Genomic DNA, 19,810 nt, shown 5'->3' on the forward strand with positions numbered 1-19,810 from the left:
GATATTTTTCTAAAACACATTTCTGGAGTTCGCTACCATAAAACAATAAAAACAATTTGCACTTTCTGATTTACTGGGCTTTTCTGTTAGCGTAATCTATTATAAATGGGCAGTAAACTTGATTTTATTGCATTTGTGATAATACCAATAACAGGAATTCTGTGGGTTTTTACGTTACTGTATTATGGTGAAATGAGTATCCCTTCACTGAAATCTTCAACCATATAAAAAAAATAAATAAATTTTCAGAATCTTCTCTTCATTCCTATTTACTTATTAAAATGGTGAAGGGAAAGGGATCAACAGAAAGTGCAAATGCTGGCAGTGCTAGGAAACAAAACAAAATTGATTTAGAAATGAAGATGATTAAATAAGAAGTATGAAACAGGACAAAGTTTGTCATCTATTGTGCAGAATTAGGTCTCACCGCTTCAACAGTGAATACTATGTTAAAGGACAGTGTGCGTATAAAAGAACATGTTAAAGGATCAACACATTTAAGATCAACAGTGATCACAAAACAGCATTCAGGTGCTATATCGAAGATGGAAAAGCTATTAATATGGATGAAAAATGAGATTCAGAAATATGGATGAAACAAGTGTCCCTGATTCCAATGGCCATTCAAGCAAAAGCAAGAAGTATTTATGAGGACATTAAGGACAAATACGGCGAACCCCAAGCCAAGTTTGTGGCAAGCAACGGGTGGTTTAATAGGTTTAAGCATCGCACTGGTTTCCAAAATATTGAAGTATGCAGTGAAGTTGCCAGTGCCAATTCTGCAGCTGCAAAGAAATTTTGTGATGTGTTGGAAAAAACCCCTTCTAAATCTTCACAGCCCTCAACTACCGCAGTGGTGTGCTTATCAGCTGGAGAGTTAATTCTGGCAACAATGCTCGAAAGGTAAAACTTGCTGAAGTTATGCCTGTCTCCTCTCTCTTTTTGTAATTTTATAATTTTGAAATTTTTTGTACACTTTTGTAATTTTTCATGCGCATGAGATAAAAAAAATTGAATAAATAATTCTATTTCCATGTTCATCAAACATTTCTTTTTTGCTTCAATAAAATTCAGTGCGCATAGTTGCGAGTGCTGTATAAGCGTTTAGGGAAATTCCGACTTAAGTAAAATTTGACTTACGTAAAGTCCCGCGGAACACAACTATTATGTAAGTCGGGGAGTGGCTGTATTGTTCCAATTTAATATTGAAGATAATGAAATGAAAAAAAAATTGATATTTTGTACAATTTTTTTATTCTCAAATAAAAAAGGGTATGTTATCAAAAATTTAAATTTAAAAAATAAAGATATGATTATTAATTTGAGTTTGCAAATGAATGGGAAGAAAAATAAAAAAAGCGGGTTGAGCATTTCCTTATTTATTGTATAAATAATTATTTTACAGAATTTACTTCAAAATGGTGTGTAAGGCATAACTGATTATAAAGTACCAATTTTACCAGACCGTAAGACATACTTTGTTTCCTGTTTGTTGTTTGTTTTTGTTGTTTGGTTTTTAGGAGCATTAGCAACTAAGGCCATATTGCTCCGGGATATGCGGTGGTCATTCCCTGACCTTTCCGCATCCTCCAATTTTGGTGGTGACGGGCTCAAACCCCGGTCTAATCAAGAAGCGTGTGCTACGCACTGCTCCTCCTTCCCACCTGGCTACGGAGGCGCCCTTTGTTTCCTGTAAAATATTTCCTAAAATTCCTGTGCATTGAGTGGTCAGAATGTAGATTGGATGCATATGGCAAAGTTTTTTTTTTAGATCAAACTATATTGAAGGGGGGGGGGCAACCCTGCAGCATACATACATGCCATGTGCAGCTCTTATTACAGTTTAAATTCTACTTTCAGTGGCAAAAATTATACCCAGCTTTCAACATGACAGAAACTTTCACAGAAGTGGTTTACCATATACTGCGCTTCAGTTTGAAGGTTTTAAATTGTGCCACAGAATGTGGAAACAGGCAGTTGAAAAATATTTTGGTCCTCTAAACAAGAACATTAAACCTTAATCCGTGAATTCGTATTTAAAATATAAGTAATAAAATAGTTTTTTTCCAAAATTTTCCTTCTAAATTCTGAGTACATATAGTATCATCTCACAAATACAGTATAGATTAAGTCCTTTATCTTTTTATATGCCTGAATCCAATCCTTTATTATTTTAAGCCTATTTATTTTAACTGTTTGTTTGTTTGTTATTTGTTTTTTTAGGAGCATTAACAACTAAGGTCATATTGCTCCGGGATATGCGGTGGTCATTCTTTGACCTTTCCGCATCCTCCGTATTTGGTGGTGACAGGCTCGAACTCCGGTCTAATCAAGAAGCGTGTGCTATGTACTGCTGCTTCTTCCCACCTGGCTATGGATTGTTTGTTTGTTATTTGGTTTTTAGGAGCATTAGCAACTAAGGCCATATTGCTCCGGGATATGCGGTGGTCATTCCCTGACCTTTCCGCATCCTCCGTATTTGGTGGTGACGGGCTCGAACCCTGGTCTAATCAAGAAGCGTATGCTACGCACTGCTGCTCCTTCCCACCTGGCTACAGAGGCGCTTATTTTAACTAATAATAATCATACTTAAAGACACACACTAGCTCTTAAATGTAATCTCATTGTATTACTGATTACAATTCTTTTAAGTGAAATTTGAATTTAGTAAACCATGCTGATAGGAATAAATACTCAACAGCTGGCAGAAATACCAACACACAAGAGGAAAAAATAACACAAATACATCATTTATCCTTACCTATTTAAGTCGATTAATTTGTGATCAATATGTAAATCCATTATACAGCCTACAAAATCCTTGTTGGCTATCTGAAAATCTGTTGGTAATGCTGGTAAACCACCAATCTCAAGTGGTCCAGTAAGATCCAAAAATCGATAACATGTCTGCATAAGATCGGCACACCTTGTAAAAAAGGAAGTAAACTGTTTTAACTTGAAAAATAAAAAATAAAAATTATACAAATAGTATAGTACATTAAAATAAAGTATTTGTATACTGTAATAAAACTTGACATGGCTGAAGCTACCAAAAATTTTAAATTTTAAGCACATTAGCATATATGCCTATTGTCTTCACTATGTCCATCCACTGTGTGTGTGTGTGTGTGTGTGTGTGTGTGTGTGTGTGTGTGTGTGTGTGTGTGTGTGTGTGTGTGTGTGTGTGTGTGTGTGTGTGTTATGGAGGTTTAATGGAGCATAAGCTGCTGAGGCTATAGTGCACCTTAGTCCATCCATCTGTTTGTCTGTCCATTCACACATAATGACTCGACTCTTAAGTGAGTGGAGGGATTTTTATGAAATGTTACATTTGGCTCATATACAAAGATTTGTCAGGGCATTCAAACTTTCATTAAAATCAGAAAAACGGAAATCCAGAAATTATTATTTCTTTTTTCCACACAACTTGTACAGAAAAAAGAAATTCATACGTTAAATGTAGTTTAATGACGTATTGTTAGCTTTAAACAGTATGTACATGCTTTGTGTGTATTTTTAAATAAAACTCTTGACAGTGATGTGTATTTTGAAAGAAATATATTCATATAGAGAGAAAAAAACTTTAAAAAAAAAAGTCAACTGTGAGGAGAGTAATATTACACAGTTGTAATTAAACTAAACAGCTGAGTTTAGAGAGCATAAAACTATAAAGTTTTATTAAGTATTCTATAAAGTCATAATCTTAATAATTAACTGATAAGATAACTATATTTACTTTACGCTTCATTCATGATGAAAAAATAAAAAAAAATTCAGTTAATTCTAAGAACTAAACAGAGTGCTCCCTGAAATGTAATGCATTGCACACATTCATAGTGGGAACAAGATTAGCTCAGTGTGGGTGAAGTTTTTACAGCTCCAGCAAATAGAAGTTTTTTTTAAATTTTTACCATTTTATTGACTAAATTGGCATATTAATTTATTTTCTAGAAGTAGCTTATATTCCTAGTAACAATACTTAGTTTATTTTGAACTTAGATAGAGATTTTGTGAGTTATTACTTAGTATTGGTAAAACTTGTACCGTTCGAAACTTGCTGCCATTGTGTAGTATCAATGTGGAATAGCATTACATATATCTCGAACTCGATAGCATAAGGCATAATGTAAAACTAGATAACGTAATACATAGCGCTGTAGTAGGAATCAGTTAGCTTAGTATAGTATTGGCAATTAATCAATTAAATTTATAAATCCTTTTAATCTTTATTGTTAACTAAATTGTATTTAAACAGAAATCATGCCCCAGACTAGAGCAGTAAAGCAACTTGTGCAAAGTAGCGAAAGTGCTGTGGCTCGCAGGAGAACCATAGGGGACGATTCTCCAATGCATCATAGTCTAAAAAAATGTACAAAATGTGACATGTTTGCAGATCTATCTCAATCAAGACATGATCTAGCCATGCAAAATGTCTGTGTGTGTGCGCTAGCTGCAGAGAATGTGAATAAATTAGGTGCCAACTCAGTGTTCTGATGGGCATCTATGAGAGCTTGAAGAGTCGGGTGGATGCCCTCGAAGGAATTAAAATGGGGGGGGGCATCAAGTTCTCAGCTGCCTAAATCAAACCAGAGCATACAACACAGCAGCAACCTCCAGGCCAGAATGTGTTGGTCCCACAGGAGCTAGTTATTGTTGGTGACTCAACTGTCAGGGAAACAGGAAATATATTGTGCAAAAAGGATAGGTGGAATAGGACCAGGGTATGTCTACCAAGGGGCAAAATTTGATGACGTTGTAGAACAGATATCATCTCTTAAGGGCACAAAAGTGATATCATTGTACACATTGGCACTAATGACATTAAGTGTATGAGATCTGTGGATTTACTAAAAAAGTACAGGTCAACGCTGAAAAAAAGTCGTAAGTTAGGGTTAAATTTGAAAGTGTCTGCAATCCTGCCCAGACACGATAGGAGGGAGTATATGATGAGAGCCTTGTCAATCAATTCGGCCCTGGAGAGATTGTGCAGGGCTCAAGGGGCAGAATTTTTTTCAGTGTGGTCTCTGCTTGTTAACAGGAAAGATTGCTCCTTCAGAATGACATGAACAGGAAAAATGCAGCGAAATGCAAATTCTTACACTTGGGGAATAGCACCCACAAAATAAATTATACACTTGGTGGGACTGTTTTAAAAACAGTAGAGGAAGAAAGGGATCTGGAAGTTACAATACGAGCAGACATGCAGTTTTCTGAGCAGTGTGAACAGGCAGCCAGGAAAGCCCGTGGTGTCCTATCAATGATTTACTGAACATTATCCTGTAGAGATATGGAGGTCATAGTTCCACTGTATAAGGCAATTGTAAGAACACATTTACCATAACATGTTCAGGTATGGAGACCTCAGGTATGGAGACCTCATCTGAAAAAGACATTGAGCTTCTTGAAAGGGGTCCAAAGACAGGAAACTTACATGATGAGATCGGCAAAAGGGCGACGATATGAGGAAAGACTCCATATATGTGGGCTATAGCACCTCAGAAGTGATCTGATTGAGGTTTATAAGGCTCTGAGAGGGGTTCATAAAATGAACAAAGATGGAATTTTCACTGTTATAGAGAATTCAAGAACTTCGAGGCATAAATTCAAATTACAGGGAAAGAGGTCTAGACTAGATTGCAGAAAGTTTTCTTTTGGCCAGTAAGTTGTTGATTGCTGGAACGAGCTGCCTTCCCAGGTAGCTGAGATGGACAGTTTGAATAAATTCAAAAGTTAACTATCCAGTTAGTTACCTATGTGAGGAGGGAAGCATGTAATTTGTATTTTCTTATCTACTTGTTTTTTTTTCTGCCAGTGCAAAAGCCTGTGGCTTCCTTGCACTATATGGCTATTACTATTACTTTGGAGTGAAAGGAAGTGTGTTATCAGACATTTAGAGATTATTTAATAGGTAAAAGTTCAATGAACATTACATTTTCAATGTGTTTCATTGGTCCCAGGAAACCTTTTAACAATCATTCATAGCTTCCCCTACTCCTCCTGACCACAGAAATCTAATCATATAAATGAAGGTATATTTTGAAAAGTTGGATCAAGGCCAAATTTCAACCTATGTTCTATTGGTCCTTGAGAAAATTTCAGGTCCAGTTATGATTTCACAGCCCTCATTCCCCTCTCCTCACCTACAAAAATCAGCATAAATGAAAGAACGTTTTCATATTAATTGACAAGAAAAATGTGGATTGATACCAAATTTTCAAAAGATATATTTTGTTTGCCTCTATGATAATATTTCTGAAGTTTCTCCTGCAGAAATATTACTATAAATTTGGAACAGTAGCTCTGATTCATTTCAAAATTTCAATGCTTCCTTTAAATATTTTAGGAATCTGTGTAGCAAATTTTCATGTCGATAGGTTGACTTATTTATAAATTATATGCAATAAAAAATGAATTATTACTATTTGATGCACTGTGTATGTTAACTAACTTGTTAAGATTTGTCAGCAATATTAAATTTAAGTCCAACATTTCATAGAGGGTAACACTGATATTTAAATTAATTGTAATCAAGTAGACCTTATCAAATTTATATTACACAGACACATTAATTAAAAATTAAATATACCTTGCTTCTAAAATATTGGTAGTACTGTTAGCACAATTATAGTTGCCTAATCTTTCACCAAACTTAATGGCCAGAGCAGTGTCACATTGGTCTAAAGTCAGAGTTGCTGTCTACAACAGAAATAGAATACATGTTGTTTTATACATATTTAATAAAAGAAGAAATGAGAACATTTAAAAATTAAAAATGAATTAATACTATGGGCAGCTGTAACATTTGAAACTAATGTACCATCATAAAACTTGTTATACACTAATGGCAAAAATGGTGCAAACACAAACTCAGACGATCAACAACAAGATTAAAAAGTATGACACTTTTCAAAAAAAAAAAAGCATTTATTTTTTTTTTAAAAATCATGAAATATTGCCAATGGATGATACCCATTGGCAAGATTTCAAATTATGCTTTTTTAAGACTTTTAATAGGGAAACACCAATATTTACCATGCTAAAGAAAAAAAAGCACAATTTTAACCTGCTTAAATAGTATCTAAACACCACAAATTAGTTCTAAATTTAAAGATACTGAAAATTAAATTCATAATACTTTAGTTTTTAATAAAACAAGTATTTAGTTTTAATGGAAAGATAATGATATATAATGAATTTCCATCATTTAATGAATTAAGCATATAAATGATGAAATATAGCATGATAAGGGTATGTCTCAAGGACAATGTGCATATCATTTTGTATTATACTTAATTTACAAACTAAATATTAGTAATGACATGATATGACTGAAATTCAAGATATGAAGGAATAAACTGGCACACCAGACATGATATTTGATGAAATCTATCCTCAGCAGATGTCACAAAGTAAGGTAATGCAGAGCTTTGAATTATGCATAAAGTTGCATGGTCTCAAATGACCAAGTATGTCATTTGAAAATGCTAATATATTAACATTTTTAACATTTACCACATGTAGTAAATTAATATGGTCTAGCCTTGTGTTTCAGAAACTTGAGATTTCATCTTTTAAAAAAATTTTAACTAGATAAATTTTTTTAAAAAATTTCATGTATTTCCAATGAATAAATAAAAACAATTTCATAATAATGTGCACCTCATTTACTTTTGGTATGTGGCCTAATGGATTTTTTTTATACCCATAGTTGCTGTATAAAGAAAAATTAGTATTTTTTAATCCGGGATTCAGAATGCTGGTTGTCATTGCCAACAAACAGAAGAGATTTTGCAACGGTTTTTGATTACTTGAAGTATGGCAAGTTATTCAAAAAAAAAAAACCGACAAAAAGTATGGCAAATTCAATTAACTTACACAAATACATGATAGAAATTCAATTAACTGACACAGATATATCACAGAAATTTAATAAATTGACAAAAAAGGTGCTACAGAAATTTTTTAAAATAATAATTGTTTGTTGTTTGTTTGTTGTTTGTTTGTTTTTTGTTTGTTATTTGGTTTTTAGGAGCATTAGCAACTAAGGCCATATTGCTCCGGAGATATGCGGTGGTCATTCCCTGACCTTTCCGCATCGTCCGTATTTGGTGGGCACGGGCTCGAACCCCGGTCTAATCAAGAAGCGTGTGCTACGCACTGCTGCTCCTACCCACCTGGCTACAGAGGTGCCAAAAAAATAATAATAATTAAATAATGTTCAGTTTATACTCCAGCATGGCCAATATAGACCAGAAGTTTAAAACTAATCATTTTAACAAGAATTAACTAGATTAATAAATTAAAACAATCTTACAAAAACAGCTCATGCTGAAATTTTGTCTAAAAGAATATGTTGGTAAACTATTTGGTGAACTATCACGAGTTTCTGAAGGTTGAAAAGGACAAATTTTCAGTAACATTTTGGTCTCAGGAATTGAATAGAACTTTTTAAATGCTGAGCGTCCTTATATTTTGCCAACTTTAAATAAGATCACCTGTTTTTGTTTGGTGTTATAACAGTTGAGTGGTACAAGCCAAAATAAAATACACAATGGTAGAGAAACATTGGCCATTCCTTCATGGTTTTTAATATATTTATTGGACTTATAGAGATATGAAACTTTCTTATATAAAGCAGCTGAAGTTGAATATGTGTGAAGAGTAACTACTGATCATAAACATTGTGATGGCCTCTTCCTGCTGTTTTGCATTACTTCTTTCCAATCCTTCAGAAATTCTCAAAAAGTTAAATGGCATGTGATGTTTAGTAATAGTAATCACCATATAGTACAAGGAAGCCACAGAATTTTGTTGCACTGGCTAAAATAAAAAACCAAGTAGATAAAAAAATACAAATTATATGCTTCCCTCCTCACACAGGTAACTATCCAGTTGACCTTTGAATTTATTCAAACAGTCAGCCTCAACTGCCTGTGATGGCAACTTGTTCCCGCAATCAACGACCTGCTGGCTAAAAGAAAAAAAAGAAAACTTCCTATAATCTAATCTAAACCTCAACCCCTGTAATTTGAATTTATGAGCCCTGGTTCTGGAATTCTTTATAACAGTGAGAATTCCACCTTCATCCATTTTATTAATCCCTCTCAGAGCCTCATAAATCTCAATCAGGTCATCTTTGAGGTGCCTGGTTGCCAAGCTCTGTAGCCCACATAATTGGAGTCTTTCCTGATAGGGTTATCCTTCTGCCAATCTCACCATTTCAGTTGCTCGTCTTTGGACACTTTCAATAAACTCATGGCTTTTTTTAAGCTGAAGTCTCCATATTTAAACAGTATTCCAAATGTGGTCTTACTATTGCCTTATACAGTGGGATTATTACCCCCCTGTCTCTACAGGATAACGTTCAGTAAATCAATGATAGGACACCACAAGTTTTCCTGGCTGCCTGTTTATAACATTCAGAAAACTTCATATCTGCCCAGATTCTAACTCCCGGATCCCTTTCCTCTTCCATTGTTTTTAATTCAACCCCACCAAGTGTACAATTTATTTGTGGGTTGCTACTCCCCAAGTGCCTTGCATTTAGCAGCGTTAAAACACACCTGATACCTCTCTGACCATCTCTGAAGTCTGTCCAAGTCATCCTGAAGGAGCACTGCTTGGCACTGATCATTAACGACGCTGCCAATCTTTACATCATCTGTGAATTTTGATATTACACCTTCTATCCCTTCGTCAATGTCATTTATAAAAATGAGAAACAATGGTGGTTCAAGAACCATACTTGAGGGGCCCCCACTTCTGCCCTGCAGCCATCCAGAAATCCATCTTACAATCTTACCAGTAATCTGAACTTGTTCAAGCTTGCACAGTAACCTCTCATGAGGGACTGAGTCAAATTCTTTGCTAAAATCCAAATAAACTATGTCAAAATTGTTCCCTATATCCAAGTCATAAGTAACTGTGTCAAAATAGCCTACTAAGTTAGTTAAACATGGTTTTCCCTTAACAAATCCATATTGTGTGTCCTTCAAAATGCCATATCTATCTAAATGTCTCTGGATTGTACTCTTAATCATTGCCGCTAATATTTTTCCTACCAGCTGTAGTAACCAACTGCATTCTTAGAACCACTTTTATCTATTGGTGATACTTCAGCACTTCTCCAATCCAAAGTAATCTCCCCTGAGTCCAAAGATGCCTTCATAATTAACCTCAATGGTTCAATACACTTCCTCATGGTCTCTCTCAAAACTACAGGATATATGCCATCAAATCTGGGAGCCTTACTTGCCTTTATACCCAAAAGTTTTTAAAAATTACATAATTATAGATGATTGTTTATTAACAATCATCTGTAATTACAACATCACTAATTTCATATGGCTCCGGCTCACTCGCACAGCCTCTTCTCAGAACGAAGGATCTTTCATCAGTAAAGAACAATGCAAATACCTATTCAATTCATCTGCACATCAGTTGGGTTATCTAAGATTTTCCTACACCCAGTGCACAAGGTTTCAATCTGATTCACTTTTTTTTCTTCCTTGTATTCACATACATGAAAAATTCTTTGTCCCCATTCTTTGCTCTCTGAGCCAATGCTTTCTCACATGCAGCCTTGACCTCCCTGAATTATTACAGATTAACTTATAGCTGTTGTAGGCTTCAGAACTTTTCAATGCATGAGATAGTAACTGTCCCATGCTCTTTTTCTGCTCTATTTGATCAGCCAGCTCCACAGTCATCCATTTTGTCATCCTCCTCCCACAATATTTTCTTAAAGGTACGAATGCATTCATGGCTTCTGTAATTTTTGCTTTAAAAGTATTCCATAATTCAAACGTATTCGCCATCTCTCGGTGAGGTGCCAGATTCACAGATGCCACATTGCATGTTAAACTGTCAAAGTCCTTTCTTCTGAAGTTAAATCCTGTGCCTTTAACTACTGCAACATCTATCTTCATCTTCCAACTATTGACTGCATGATCACTTACTGACAATGGTTCCTGTACTTAAACGCCGTGATGTCATTTGATTCATTAGTAATGATGAGGTAAAGAATATTCTCGCCCCTAGTATTTTCTTTAATATGCTGGTACAAATAACAAATAATTTACATAAAAAATGGACTATGATCATTCTTGTTCTGCAGAGAATGGACTATGGTCATTCTTGGGCAGTATACTAATACTTTCTGAGAGTTTCATTCCTGACTGAGTGGGCTTTTCATTGCATTAATTGTTTGATAAAACATTCTTTGGAGTGACATTAGATGGATCTATTACTTTAAAATCAACCAAAATTGGAATCTGATCATTCTCTATATACCTCTACCAGATACCTAGTTGCTTTAGGTTTTTTTCATTTTTATGAAAATCCCAAGAATGAGAATATAAGAACGTATAGTATTTAGTACTGTACTTGATTTTATGGTTGAGGTGACAGAAGATATTTGTTGACATTAGACTTCAATTTCTGTACAATATAATTTTTGGGAAATACATATGAAGGGAATTTGTCACAGAAAATAAAAGTTGAAGGAATAAATTCAGAAAAAGAAGAAAAGTTGGTTCTGTGAGTTTGATATTGGACAGTAAAAGAATGCTGATTGGATGCGGCACATGACTGAGCTGGTTTAGAAGAGAGAGTAGGAATTATGGAAGCGAATTCAGAAGAACGGTGCCCACGGATTATCTATAGAAAAGGCATGCAGAAGAAACAGAATGTCTGTCAGACAGTAGTGGAGAGATGGGTCATTAATTAACCTAACCACCCTCTTTTGAATGGAATCTAGAAGCCTAAGAAAGATTTGGGGGGGGGGGGTCCTGCCTCAGATGGGAGAACAATATTCCATGGCAGGGCAGATTTGTGATTTGTACAGAGTGAATAGTGTTTAGAAGAAAAATAACACCAAGAGAAAAAGAGAAAGCACACTTTTTTGATGCAGAGGAAGCAATATTTGTGATGTGTTTATACCAAGAGAGATTAGGAGTCAGAGTAATCCCTAATAGAGATATGTGATCTTTTCTAGAAATCTGAGTGTCATCAAAAATAAGAATAGGAGCAGAAGAATCCTTTTTCTGTGAAATATAGGACAGGACTGAGTTTCAAAAGGACTGAAATCAACTAAGTTATCTTTGCCCCACTGGACAATTACCTGCAGATCAGCATTTAAGCAATTGTTCGTGGATAATCAAAAGTTGAAGCTATTTGAGCAGGGCAAGGTTTCTCAAACTGGAGGGTGGATTGCAATTTGCTATCATCAACAAAACTATGGATAGAATTTCCAGTCAATAGAAGAAGGTCATTAATAAACAAGAGAAAAAGAGTGGGAGAAAGAAAGAATCTGAGGTCCAATTGACCTCAGGGAATACCAGCATTAGTGGAGAAGTTAAAAGACAGAGAGCCATCTACCATCACCCTCAGTGAGTGGTTAAAGAGAAAACTGGATACCTATTACAAAAATCAGTTGGCAAACCACAATATGGAAGCTTATTTAAAGGACCTTTAACTAAACACGATCGAAAGCCTTTGAAATGTCAAAAGCAACTGCTTGAGTTTCAGCAAACTTTTCCATTGAATTTGTCTATAGATAGGTAACATAAGCCAGAATATCATCAGTGGATCGACCCTGACAGAATCAACAATACTGGCAATCGTTGATCAGATAGAAGTTTCTAGATAGTTTAAGAGTTTGCAATTAATTGATTTCTCCATTACTTTAGAAAGAGTAGAAGTAAGTTCAGTGGAATGATAACTGATTGGGCAGGATTTGTCACCCTGCAGTGTTTTCCCTTCTGCATTTGACATGCAGAAGGGAAAACACTGGTTGAATAAGAAAGTGTAAAAAGGTGACACAGAATAGGAGTAAGCTCAGAAGCACAGGCTTTGAGAACAAGTGGAGAAATAACATCAGGATTTGGTGCTTTCTTGACATCAAGACTGTTCAAAATTCATCTGACATCCTTTTGACAGAAGACCACAGGCAGTATTGAATGGAATGTACTGGGAATGGTAGGAGGTGGTTTACCAAATCATCAATACAGAGTTAGAAGAAAAGTAGGATGCGAGCAGGTCTGCTTTATCTATATTAGTTGAGGTGGCAATAGATGATAATCTGGTTTTATCAGAGATGAGAATAGAGATGGGCAAAAGTTGCGGCCAATAGTTTTAGCAAGACACCAAAATGCTTGGCTACCATTTGGATAAGAAGCAAGTTTTCTACTCTTGGCTATCTAGGTATCTAGATTACTCTAGATCAGTGGTTCTTAACCGGGGGGTACATGTACCCCCTAGGGGTACATTAAAGTCTTTCACGGGGTACGAAAGTCTTGATATGTAAATATATGTAAAATACAATATTTCTTGTAATAAACAAAAAAAATTCATTCCTTACTAATTTAATGTATTTAATTAGTAAGGAATATAAATTGTATTTAATGATATGAAATATATTTAAATTATTTTACTTACGTTTTTACAACAAAAAACTATTGAGAACTTTAAAATTTAATGTTTTAATTTCTGCCTAACCTCTCCATCGTAAGCCGGTGCATGATTTTCCAAGAAACAATAACTCCATTTATCAGAGAAGCCATGAATCTTTTAATTCCATTTGTGACAACTTATATGTCAACAAATATCCAATGTCTAATGTCAACAAATATCTTCTTTCGTCTTCTCAATCTCCAACCCAAGCACGGTACTAAGTACTATAGGTTCTAATACCTCTCGTGTTTGGGGTTCACATAAAAAAAAAAAAAAAAAAAAAAAAAGTATGGTTTTACAATTACATAGCGGGATTATGACCTCCCCATCCCTAAAAGAAAATGTTCAATAATCATCGATAGGACACCAAGGACCTTCCTTGCAGCCTGTCTACACTGATCAGAGAACTTCATGTCTGATCACATTGTAATTCCCAAATACTTTTCTTCCTCTATGATGAATTGAAACAATAAAATGCAGAAATTTTTATAATGTTATATTTTAATATATTGTCATCATCATTATCATCATCAGCAATATAAAGTATTAGTTTCCTTCTCTTTTTTGAAGTGAAAATAATAAAATTTGCTAGTCTACATTGGCATGGTAGACCAGCCTGGTTGCCTAACCTACAGCCAGCCTTGATACCATCCATGAGCAGCAGAAAAATAACAATCTGATTTTTTGATAGCCTTTAATGAGAAAAAATTATGTGGCTCCATTACCATAATAAACATGGTCATAGTAAATATAAATGTGGGTAGAAAATGAATATTTCGTGATAATTTTTCTAGTGTATATTACAATATTAATTATTTCAAAGTTTTTTAAGCTTTTCTGAATGATCAGCTGAGTTTAAGAAATTATTAAAAAAATGTTTCTCCCTCTCACTTCTCATCCTTTCATTCATAAGTAGAATTTTTTTATTAAAACACTAATTAGTGGACCTTCTACTAACACCAACTGTTTCATAAATAATAACAACAATAATGCTAATTATTCCTCATTAATACACCATTCAACTGACCTGTCAAGCACATTATACAACCATTTAAAAATAATGAAAACAAAGAGAAAGAAATAATTCCCAAAATACTTATTTTTTTCTGCAATTACTCGCAAAATAAATACGAAATAATTGCGTACTTAAATTTAAAATTATTATCCTTTTCTTTTAACCCAAGTTATAAAATAATTGGAAATTAAGCAACTGAAAGAGAAAATCAAACCAGAAGCAGAATGCCTCATTTCACTTTAAATGGTTTACATTTTATTCTCGACAATTGCAATTATGTTTACCCTGGAAAAGTCATTTGTCTTCATTTTGTTCATCCATTTGCTCTTCAGATATGAAGGAAAAGGAAGACAAATTAAGACTTCATTTATCATTCTTAATTGTAACTTAATTTGCTATAAAAAGAATGAGAACGTATGAAGCTAGTAGTTACTTGCTACGGAATATAATGCATTACATACATTTATCAAAACAACTTGCACTAAGCCTAATAAGTTCATATGTAACCCTGATACTGATTTCTACACACATTACTTCCTACACAGAATAAAACTCAACAGTTTTATTCTGTGTAGGAAATATATAATATATATCCAAAAATTTTCCATTTGTGTTATCCCACTGCTGCTCAACAGTGCATGGTAATAGGTCAAGGAATTTCTGTAATTCAATGCCTTTTATTTGAAATGGGACAATATGTGGTTACTTATAGCTAAAGATACTGATGCATGCAAAGAAAGACTATTAATCACATGAAATGTTCAGTAAGTTTACTGAAATGGTTACACGAAAACTAAATAACCACCACAATATAAGTACTGAATAATGAATGACCACTCTTTCTATGCTGTATCTACATTTTTAACTTTAGAAAAGCTGTGTCAATCTAAATCAGTCCTAATTAGGTTTTGTATTTACCTTATGGGTCATTATTCCATAACAGCTTTCATTTAACAGCTTTCAATGAATAACACAAAGGGGAGGGGAAGTGATCTAATGCATAAAAGTTTAGCTGTTCTAAAAAAGTGGCCCATTGTAGCAAACTGAAAGGAATTTTCAAAATACAGCAAGGAAATAAAAGAGATGAGGTGTTCAATAAAAATAAAAAAACAAATAATACTTTTATCTAATACAGTTTAAAGTGAATGAAGCAAAGAATTTCTGGTTTACAGACAGTATCTCTGGCTTTTCTGACACTGTTAATACTCACTCTATTCAAATAATTAATTTCCACTTCATGCCACTGTCCATCACTTACACCACCCTGTACGAAAGTTGAGACTTGAGATATATTGACTCCTAATGAAAATGAGAATACCAACTGCGAATTGGTTATCTCCAGTGCTATGAAGTCATGTTTATCATTGTAACGTCCATTGTATAAAATCAATGCATTCTTCTCTCGAGTGACAAACCTGTGTAAAACAACAAAAGTGTTAGAATTAAAACACAAAATGCCATTTCAATTAGAGTTTGAGACTAAAGAGAAAAGCTATAAAAAGTACATTTTATCAGATAGATCTGCATGTGCTGAAACATTTTATTTAAAATGATTTTCAAACCCAGAGAAACTTAAAGCTTTGTGAATAAGCACTTATCATTAAGTGAAGGTATAATTATGTAACTACGTAACAAACTAATTCTGAGGGAGGGGGGGGACCTAAATCACCTTATCTTTCAAATATCAAGGAAGCTGTCAAAGTTTGATGACAACTCAAATGTTGGAAGAGTGGCTAACAATTGGAACCAGGCTACACTGCTTCAAAATGAGCTGGAATGACTGCTAGGTTTAAAGCTACCTAATGCAAGGTATTGCATTTTGGGAAAAGGAACCCAAGAGTAGTTTATAGGCTAATTGGAAAGGAATTAGCATACAAGTAAAAAAGAGGAGGAGGTCATTCACTTTCTCTATCTAGATGATAATTTGTTCCAATTGTTGTTACTCTCTAGCTAAAGGAAAGTTTCTTACTTCCAGTTTTATTTAATTCAAATCTAAGACCCCATCTATATTCTCCTTCTTGGATAATTGCATCACCCTGGAAGAAGAATATATGCCTCCATCATTGTCTGCTTATACCATTTATCAGCTTAACCATCTCAAAATCCCCATGCAGATTTTTAGTTTCAAATTTTGTGCAAGTTAGCTAGCAAACAGATAATTATAAAAACACAATAAAGATCACATCAAATACCACATGAACTAGTGCACTACAAGAACTGGAGCATAATGTGCCAAGGAATTCCCAAAAAATTACCAACCAACTAATCTTTACAAACTCTAACAACTTCAGTATCTCTGATGTTCTTTTTCATTATCAACTACAGTCACATTGCAATTTCAAACTATTTATTACACTAAGTACTCTCATATTTCTCTCACAGTGATAATCACATCTCATATTTGACACCCTCCATGCCATGTACAATGCTGATATCAAAATCACTGTAGCAAAACTGCACCCAAAGTAAGAAGACTAATATTTTAGACATCTAGATGACACCATAACTTAATTCTTAAAAAAATTTTAATTTAACAACAAAATGAACTTAATGTGCAATTAACTTAATACATGAGGTATTAAGTTCATTGCACAACTGTTCCAGGATTATTGAAAACAAAGTAAATTCATCTTGTTGTAATAGAAAACAAGTAAATTCCATAATATTAAAGGAATATATTTCTTGCAGTCAACTAATTCAATAGCTTGAAAAGCAGAAATTAGGAAAAAAAAACAGCCAAAAGATAAGGGACAGAATACTGCATTTTGCTGATACTTTAAGAGCACAAAGTCCATCTCAACTAGTCAGCATTCTTAAATTATTAAACTTTCATTACAATAATCAAGGCAGAAGAATTAATTATAGTTTAACTATTGCAAATAACAGATTTAATTAACTGTTATAGGTGTAACTCCAGCAGATCTCATGAAATTCACCTGTGGGCAGCAAGTCAAAGGAATTGAATTAAGTTGCCTCCCAAAGTGCAGAGGGAGTGAATGGGAATATTATGAATAGTTTTATTTTATTATTCCATCTTATTTATTATATATATTTTTTATTTTCTTCATTATTTATTTATTTTATTATTTTATTTTTTTGCTGATGCCGAAAAGGCCTGCCTCCTTGCACATCTGGCCTTACTAATACTAATATTATCAAAACATAGATCCTTCAAAGTTATTATGTGACCTGCTGGAAACAAACTCTGACTAGTAATCAAGCAGTTCTGGAAATGTCAATGGAGCCAGTGGACCAGTCCACATAACATGACTTTCTTTTACATGTTATTTAAATTAAATAAACTATATTATATATAACATGACATATTAGTAGTGGCAAATGATAGAAGAAAGCAAGCTTATAAAGTGTCAGCAAAAAAAAAAAAAATCTTCTTTCAATTTATTCAAACTATACATGTCCACAATAACAGGTGGAAGTTTGTTTCAACAATCAACTACCTGCTGATGGAAGGCAAACTTATGTACATTTATCGCATCTAACCTGCAACCATGCTTCTCAATTTGAATTTATGCCTCCTCATGCGTGTAGTCTGAGCAAGAAGAAGCATTACCATCAGCACTGAACTTGCTCAATCTGTTCAAAGTCTTAAATCAGATCACCTCACAGGTGCCTAGTCTCCAAACAGCAATTTGCAGATTTGAAGCCTTTCTTGGTAAAACTACCCTTTTGTTCCCTTTATCAATCTCATTGTCCTTCTCTGCACCCATTCCAGCATATTTACATCCTTCCTAAAATGAGGCCTCTAGATCTGTATGCAGTACTCAATATGCATTCTACTATTGCACAATGGGACAATGGGATAATTACCTTCTCCTATTTTCTAAATCAGGATCTGTATGGCCAAACTTTTCCTGCAAATGCCACTCAGTAAAATGAATTTCAAAGAGATGAGGGGGGAAAAAAATGCACACACACACCTAAAACAAAATTTGAGGTCAGGCTCTCAAAAGATATCAATACTCCCACCAACTGATTAGCCACTACATAAAAGTCCTTATCATAAAAATTTATTTTATGCTAAGAACTTGAAATAATAAAAATATGAAAACAATTTTATGTTTATAAAATAAATTTAATTTAAGCTAATCAAAATATACAGCTCATACAGTTCTTTCTTATAGAACAGACATCATAAGGAACTCACTAGCACCCCAACCCACTTGGACCAACTGACACCAAAAGGCAAAGGTAAATATTATTATTATTATTATTAACATTAGCCATATGGTGCAAGGAAGCCTGAAGCTTATGCTTCACCAGACAAAAAAAAAAAAAAAAAATTCTGATCTTTATTTTCTTCATTATTTTATTTTTTATTTTTTCTGATGCAGAAAAAGTCTGCCATCTTGCACATCTGGCCTTACTAATACTAATATTATCAAAATATAGATCCTTCAAAGTTATTACATCACCTGCTGGAAATACACTGACTGGTAATCAAGCAGTTCTGGAAATGTCAACGGAGGGACCACTCCCCATAACATGACTTTCTTTTACATGTTATTTAAATTAAATAAATTATATTATATATAGTTTATTAATTATTATAGTTCATTAATCAGTGCATAAGAACACTTTCTTATGCACTGATTTTAATAGATACATTTTTAGACTTTACAGGCATGCCAAATATTACCTCTTTCTTAGCCTGATTCACGTCCTGTGTCCATAAATTAATGAATTAATTACCTGAGAGAGAGAGAGAAGTAGAAGGGAATCACCAAGAAAGAGAAGAATGATGATATCCAGTTCAGGACCCTGGGTGTGCCAAGTCCATACTCACCGGATATGAGCCCCTGGGGTTAAATGAGAAGTAATTCCATATTTTGAAACACTAATTTTTGACAGTGAAAGTGAATTTTAAACTGTATATCTCCATTTCCGATTTTTTTTTTAAGTCAAGCGCTGTACTGACAGGAGTTGTGCTCGTAGCAGATTGGCAATCACAATTCAAAACCATTAGCTGATCCTGGAATATCCATCCGTCTTACATGTTTCAACAGTGAGGCTCCCCTTTCCCATCTCCAGGGAGACACATCAAGATTCCAATGAGGATTAAAAACATTTTGGACTAGAATGAGTTTTGAATCAAAAACAGCACATTTTTTTTTATGCAATAGTAACTTCTTAAGGCAACATTTTTCAACTCAAATACGCTTTATTCCTAAATATAGCCGATTTGAGTTGATATTTTGATGATGAAAATCCTCAAAAATCAGAGAAGAAAATTTTCTGTAAGATAGGAAGGGGAAGAATTTAAAAACCCAGGGAATGGAGAATGCAAGACCAAAGATTAAGAATCACTGCCTATGTTCTTCACAC

General features: G+C 34.1%; 1 protein-coding gene across 4 annotated transcripts in view; it reads right to left on the reverse strand.

The window, feature by feature from the left end:
• The window catches only part of LOC150090305 (protocadherin-like wing polarity protein stan), a 426,116-nt gene that overhangs the window by 177,591 nt on the left and 228,715 nt on the right, over window positions 1–19,810 (reverse strand). For all 4 annotated transcript variants that reach the window (XM_090389794.1, XM_090389793.1, XM_090389795.1 and 1 more), the window contains exons 7-9: window positions 15,678–15,882; window positions 6,587–6,696; window positions 2,762–2,926 (exon numbers count right to left, since the gene is read on the reverse strand). In XM_090389794.1, the coding sequence (XP_090245920.1) occupies window positions 2,762–2,926; window positions 6,587–6,696; window positions 15,678–15,882 (480 nt within the window). The remainder of the gene's footprint in view (window positions 1–2,761; window positions 2,927–6,586; window positions 6,697–15,677; window positions 15,883–19,810) is intronic.

The sequence above is a fragment of the Mastigoproctus giganteus genome, chromosome 2 (assembly GCF_048544385.1).
Source record: "Mastigoproctus giganteus isolate SK-2022 chromosome 2, ASM4854438v1, whole genome shotgun sequence".
NCBI lineage: Eukaryota > Metazoa > Arthropoda > Arachnida > Uropygi > Thelyphonidae > Mastigoproctus > Mastigoproctus giganteus.